Raw genomic sequence first — 7,172 nt, 5'->3', positions numbered from 1 at the left:
TTTCACAAACACATATAATTAAACAAGAAACCCATAGGGCTGGGTCAAGAGGGATGATTCTAACAAAGTTGCTACAGGACCAGTATAATGTGAACAAAATCCCCGCCCTAACGTTTTGAGAGAAAACTTTGTTTTAATTTTTAAGTCTTATAATATAGTTGGATCATTTGGCGTGGCCAGTTTTTACCCGAGGGACGATATTAAAACAAATTGGCAGACGTCCACAATAAAATGACACATGCTAAAAAACCAAACCTCTTGACCTTGCGGTTTCAGGGAAGGCATTGTTTAAGTGTTTGCTCCATACATATAAACCAAGTAACCCTCAGTGAGGGTATTATTTAAAAAAAAAACATTTTAAAACGTCCGACGAACAAAATGATTAACAAGAGTGACTTCTAAATAATCCCTCCTTAAACTACTTTCACCTTAAGTCGTATTTTGGAACGGATAGAATCTATTTAGAATTCAGTTGAAATATCATGAGTACAATTGTTCTGATTGTTTCATGATGATTTGACAGAACATTTGACTTCTAGATTTTTTAAAGTTTCAGCCGCATAAGGAAAACGTCTTAGCCCACTGGCACTCATATTTTTCAGTAGACCTGCACCGTTTTCAAACTCATTTAACCATATACCATTTAAAAAACGTGTTCTTAGCAAGTTTCATGAGGATTTTGCAAACATGTAACTTCTTGAATGTTAAGAAACTTTTCATTTAATTTGACATTTCAACCTAGTATTTGAACGATGTTTCGGAATTTACCCAATTGTCATGTAGAACAATCTTCTAACAAAGTTTCGCGAATATTGGAAATAAATATAATCTCTCGTGTAAACAATGTACATTTCGATAACGGACTATGTAGGGACGATGATTAACAATGTTACATATGTTATCACAAAAGAGCACTGCAAGCAAGTGGTGCTCATTAGAACTAATAAGGACTCTTGCTAGGTACATATGTGTAAGATTTGACAGAGCACTGTGAACAGGGTTTTTATTCAACGAATTTGTTAACATACTTGGGTTCTTTGCGTTCCAAGTAGTTTCACTAAAACTGGTAAATGGATTTTCTTTTTTTTGCTTACATATACTATACCATCGACAATAAAAGTCTTCTGAAAACAAACTTGTAGAGCAGACAGGGGTTTTCATTGGATAAAAGAAAAATACTTATTGAAGTGCATAGTCCAAATGTCGGTATTGTTCTGGTTTTGTATATACTTCCGACATCACTTATTTTTGATTGAATACTTTTCACTATCAATAGACCAGCTGTCGATAATCTTTCTTGTTAAAATGAACTCTTACAGTTCTCAAGCAGTGGTCGAAGTGTGCGGTTATGACCTGGTTTTAAAAACTTCCTTCTGCAGTATGTAGAGGGTTAATATTAAATTAGTACAATTTTAATGTGACAAAAAACAAATGCAGCTGAAAGTTTTATAGGAGTCCGACGGACTTCCTTGACACAAAAACAAGGAGTCCGAGTTTTATTTCCAGGAGTCTCGGACCACCGGACTCCCGTTAGTGTCGAACACTGTGTATATATATTCATAGGATACTCCTTCAAATGTACCTCCAACATGGAACTTCTAACCAACGAACGCGGTCAGCCTGTGCTATGCTTAGAGGGTCACTCGTACACCAAGTAACACCCTTGTTAGTCTAAAATACGGTGGCTGTGCAGTTAAAGTCGCCCAGATTTCTGAAGGTTTCGCTAATTACAGATCCCAGTGGAAGTCGATATTTTCGCATGATTTTCAACGTTATCATGCTCACGACAAAATAAATCAAATTATTTAAAAACTGACACATTAAAACTACCAGTTAAAAATTGCACAGGGTATAATGTTAATTAGGATAACATGTGATGATAATAATGACCAGGATAGCAAAAATGTGGGAACTTATGCCAGGGGTGTCAATATCATGTAGGAACGAATCTTCGGTCTGTAAAAATAACGTAGGTACGAATGTTAGGGCTGTCAAAATTATGTAGGAATCTTTGTCTTGTCTGTCAAAAAAACGAATGTCCGGGTTGACAAAACAACGTAGAAAAGAATGTCTTTCTGTGTTAAAATTAGCGTAGGAACGATTGCCCGTGGGGACGAGTGTCCGGCATTTGTATATCAACCTTCCCGTCTCTAAACGTACATGTGTGTGTTAAAATAATCCGCTTTATTATTTGTACGTGTGCTATTTTTCTATGTTTAAAGTATTTATGTTTAGTTTATTTCTAGTCCAGTTCTTTAAGTTCATGTAAAAAGGGATCTTCACACGAACCGATTAAGCAAAACAAATTTCAAGAATGACACTTAAACTCACAAGTTTATACTGCTTATTCTAAATTTTGAAATATTCTAAGTATTGTCTTCTATGAAATTATCAAGCGTCCACTTAACTGTCTTTCTTTACATCATACGCTAATATCTGTGATGCATAATACAATTGTGACGAGCTACTGTATCTACATTTTAAGTGCCTACCGGTAGTTACATGAATTGACTGTCGCTAGCGTTTATAGAACTGTATTGCCAGGATGCAGAGTAACGCAGTTTTCAGGGGTTTATACACGGGCTGGAAAAAATGCATTAAATACAGTTTTACTTGCAGTCTGTGCAGATATCTTAAGATTTAAGAATTAAATCCTTGAATACGTCTGAAATGGGTGCCCAAAATTTCACGTTGCGTGCTGCATAACTGTGTACATGAATGCAGTATAGATCGAATTTTTGAACAAGAACACATGCTCATTAAATAAAGTAATTCTGATGTATTTCACATTTTCATAAGCACTATAAAATCTGTCTTATATGCACTAGTTGAATTCTTAAGAAAAAATGTTTTTACAAGTGATCTGAAATAAAGCAACACTTACCGTTGTGTTTACATTCATTAATGTTTAATTGAGAACCCTTCAAAGTCAAGTGATCCTGCACCCTGATTACTATCATTTTAAAAATATACGTTAAGTTCTGATTTATGATACGGACCCAATCAAAATTGTTGCTTCTTTCGGAACAAGGACATGCAGCTTGTTTTTATTGAAGACAATTTGGCCCGTTTAATATCCAATTGACTAGACCGACAATACCCAAGGTATTTTAGCATTAACTTTAATCGAAGCGGATGTCACTTAATTATGATAATTATTTCTAACACACTGTAATGGTCGACTGAAGGGTCGCCAGAAGGTGATAGTAGTGAGTGAGTGAACAAGGTAAATGGCATTATAATTCGTCCTCGGCTTCAAGTGCGTAGGATTTTATTTGAATCAATTTTTTATACGTCCGGCGTACCTTATAAAAAAGATGAGCTACTTGCAAACTGTTGGATTATAATCAAAATTCTGCAATGGTCGAACAATGACTAGGCTGTTTGTATATATTGTCTGTTATAAGTTCATCAACTGCGGACAACAATGATAAAAAGACGTTTTTATCAACCCTTAAACTTCAGAGTTGTAAATTTCTCGTTGAGGTTCTGGGCAGCAATTCATTGTTAATAACAACCACATTAAAAAGTATTGGTTTATTAACATTCACATTTAGTTCAATCCTGTACACATACAACACAAAACAATTTCAAAACGGACAACAATTTCTGCCTAACTGTTCGTAATGAGTAAGACATCAAACAAAACTTTTAACGCAGACATAAACCAATTTGGTTCTCGTTCTGACCACTTGATGTACCGAGTCATTGTCACTTTCATTTATAAGAAACACACATTTTTGAATTTCGGCATTACATTGCATACGAAATCGAGACAGTCAAAATTATGTATGGAAGCTGTGTTCATTAACAGAAGATTTATCAGTCATATATAAGTTCGTGCGATACATATTTATTACAAAAATATACATATTTTATTTAAAAAACAACATAACAAAAACCAACTTAATCAAAAATGTTCAACAGCAACCAAGCATTACTGACCGAAATAAACTTTTTATTATTTAAATATTATGTTATGTTACTTTATACAACTACTGTTAATTGTATGATGTACACAAGACTGTTCCATTTCTTCGTTTTGCGTTGCTATGACAAAACATGTAAGGGCACCATTCACAATAATATTTTTTTTTAGTTTCCGGCGTCATCAGTGATATTGCTAATACCGATTTATAATGAAACGTATTATGTCTTTAATCTTTACATTTCATAGTAAACGGATTGCATATTTGTATTAGATTTTATCAAAAATAAACATAAATCCATACTTATACAAAGCGTCGTTCATTAAAAAAGACACTTAATACAGAGCTAAATTATTTGCACAATGTCATTTTTGACCGATAAAAAACTATTTACAGAAAACACATCCACATGTTAAACCAAAATTTATAAATGAAATATTTTCATGTTAAAGTTGCTATGCATACTATTCAAAATACGAAAGAACAAGTTGTTGCAAAGAACAAAACAGCTTCTGTTTGAAGTCATGCATTTATTTCACCAAATTTAACAGTGGTGCTTTTTATGCAATAATATGTACTAGCTCATTTGGGTAAACTTTGAAATGTAGACACTTTTATTGATTTTCAAAGAACAGTGTTCATAACCTCTTAATCTCGATGCATGCGGTCATAACCGTCAAATTGAATACGCATTATATACAATTTTCGATTGTATCAACCGCTTGAATGACGTGTCGAACCTCGAATTTAACCAGGATACAATCAACAACATACACGTTCAAATACAAAATAACCTTACATGCTTATTAACACTAACAAGCAAATAAAAGAAATTAAATTCGATTTAATTGCATTTTAATAACACAATTGTTTAATATGCAATAGGGTCACAGAATAACAACATTTCTGATGTCGTTTTAAATGAAGGAAATACAAGTATTATCAAATTATGGTGTTATGAAATCAATTTGGAGATTGTATTTTGATATTTTAGAGAATGTTACCATTGTGGTGTCACAGCGCAACATGCAACATCAATCACTTCTCTAAACGAAATTGAGCAATATCGTAGCATATCACATGCCTAAACTCACTCTTGAAAAGTTATGAATAGCAATACATATTTTGTACAATTTATTGCATTGTTATTTAGAGTCAACACGCAAACACATGATAAGGTTCACATTTACCGCAGGGAGCTGCTGTCAAATAGCAATACATATTTTTGTGCGAAAATATATGCAAGATTGCAGAAAGCTTCATATTGTAAAGGCGCCTAATTGCAGACGTACACCTAAACAACTAGAAGTCACATGCTCTTTAATAAAATACGTTGTTGATCATGGATACTTTTTTTTATTGTAATCAAATATTTTTTTCTGTTTGAACTTCCAACTCCTAAATTGGACAGTTTACACCCGTATTTAACAAACTTTAAACTTATGGAATCTTACGTTTTCAGTAATTAACTGTTTTTCTGATACCCTTCGTCATTTTTAATTTCTATACAGTTGATACCTTTGATAAATTAAATATTTCTAATTGCGTACGATATAACGAGTCAAGGGTTAAGTGTGCGACCATTCCACTATTTTTCTTTGAAGGGTTATGTTCTCTTTAATGCATAGATGTAAGATTTTTTTCAGAACAGAAGACCATTGTCTCTGATATCTCTCGTATAGTTTCTCATTATTTTTTAAAACTTGTAAACCATGCAATTCAGATGGAACGACTTTGTCGGCCCTTGCACAATAGTCATCAAACTTTCGCAATATTGCATGCGTTTCAGAATTTAATGCAATGTAAATCTCTTGAATATCTTTCTTGAACTTGCCTGCAACAACGTTCAGAGAATGCGTATCGATCCCGAGTTGTCTTTTGTACATTAGCATTTCCTTCTTTAAAATGTCAATTTCTAACCGTTCACCCTCTTCTCGTTTTGAATGCAAAGCTGCCACAGCCGCACACCCTGCTACATCGTTGAGTCGTCGATTTAAAGCATCGACCTTCGCATCTACAATCTTTTCCGTAAATGGTGCAATTGAAAGTACAAGTGCATCTCTTTTCAATTCCTTCACTTTATCAACTAGAGTATTTGCAAGCGTTTTAAAGTCGAAAGTGTGCGTATCATGGTTATTTATCATAAAAACAAGCGGGCTTTGTATTTTATCTTTCATCAGGTTCTCATCGCAGTTCTTTTTAATTTCATCCAATGTTTCTTGCCGTGACTTTTCTGTCATCGGTATCCTTCTCCCTTTCTGTTTGTTTTCTAAATCAACATCAATTTTTGACCGAACAAAAAACAAGTGTGGGTCATCAAATTTAAATTGTATATGTTTTGCCAAATAGGTATCGTGTTCAGTGAAACGGTTTGAAGATACTAGAATGATGAAGTCATACTTTTTGAAGTTTACCGTTTGCAGATACGTTTCCTGCGGATTGTTTCTGGTTCCAACTCCGGGCAAATCCCACAAAACAAGATTTTTGTTGTCAGGGTGCGGATAAGGTTTTGGGTATATAGTGGTTTCGACACAGCCAGTCTCGGCAGCATCTTTGTCTTCGTCTTTAAGACCTCGCAATGCGTTAATAAAACTTGATTTTCCACTTCCCGATTGACCAGTTATGGCAATGCTAATTTTGATATCTCTCCACTTGTTGTTGTTTTCATCAAGCATGTTCATTAACTCTGTATAACCACACTGATCAAGCACCTTTTGATAGTCAACCATCTTTTCGTTTTCCTGAAGAAGAAAACACATAGTACTATGCATACAATATCTTAGTTTGTATTTTATAAGCTCGTTTGTTACAGAAAAATTCAAGCACGCACTTACCAAAATTGTATCGTCAAGTTGATCACTTCCTAGCTCGTTGTCATCTACAACAAGAAAACCGAGGAAAACGTTATATGAAAATCTGCGTGATACAAGTGTTCCTTATTCAGGACATCTTGCTCATGTTACACATAACTTACGAGTGTCAATATTAAACGCACCACTGCCTATATGATATTCATCTTAAATAAACAAATACTTAAGAGTGGCATCGAACAACCCTAGTTGTGTTGTATTAACAAGGATCTACACAGTTTATTCATAGAGTGAAGTAAAGCTCTGGTAAAAGAGCAGGACAGAGGTTGTAATGGCTAAAAGTAATCCCACTGCATATTATATAAAACGCGATGTATCATCGATGCTGAAAAAGTCCGCTCTTTACAAGAGTCAAAATGGTCGAGTGTATGCG

General features: G+C 34.2%; 1 protein-coding gene across 20 annotated transcripts in view; it reads right to left on the bottom strand.

Annotated features, from left to right (window-relative positions):
- Positions 1 to 3,522: 3,522 nt before the first annotated feature.
- LOC127867266 (interferon-inducible GTPase 1-like) overlaps positions 3,523 to 7,172 on the bottom strand; it is a 175,945-nt gene continuing 172,295 nt past the window's right edge. For all 20 annotated transcript variants that reach the window (XM_052408309.1, XM_052408297.1, XM_052408295.1 and 17 more), the window contains 2 exons: positions 6,764 to 6,807; positions 3,523 to 6,670 (listed from right to left, as the gene is read on the bottom strand). In XM_052408309.1, coding sequence (XP_052264269.1) covers positions 5,498 to 6,670; positions 6,764 to 6,807 — 1,217 coding nt within the window. In that variant the 3' untranslated portion in view covers positions 3,523 to 5,497. The remainder of the gene's footprint in view (positions 6,671 to 6,763; positions 6,808 to 7,172) is intronic.

This window comes from Dreissena polymorpha, chromosome 2 (assembly GCF_020536995.1).
Source record: "Dreissena polymorpha isolate Duluth1 chromosome 2, UMN_Dpol_1.0, whole genome shotgun sequence".
In the NCBI taxonomy this organism is placed as follows: domain Eukaryota; kingdom Metazoa; phylum Mollusca; class Bivalvia; order Myida; family Dreissenidae; genus Dreissena; species Dreissena polymorpha.
The sequence above is the reverse complement of the archived record's forward strand: the minus strand, read 5'-3'. Positions and strand labels throughout refer to the sequence as shown.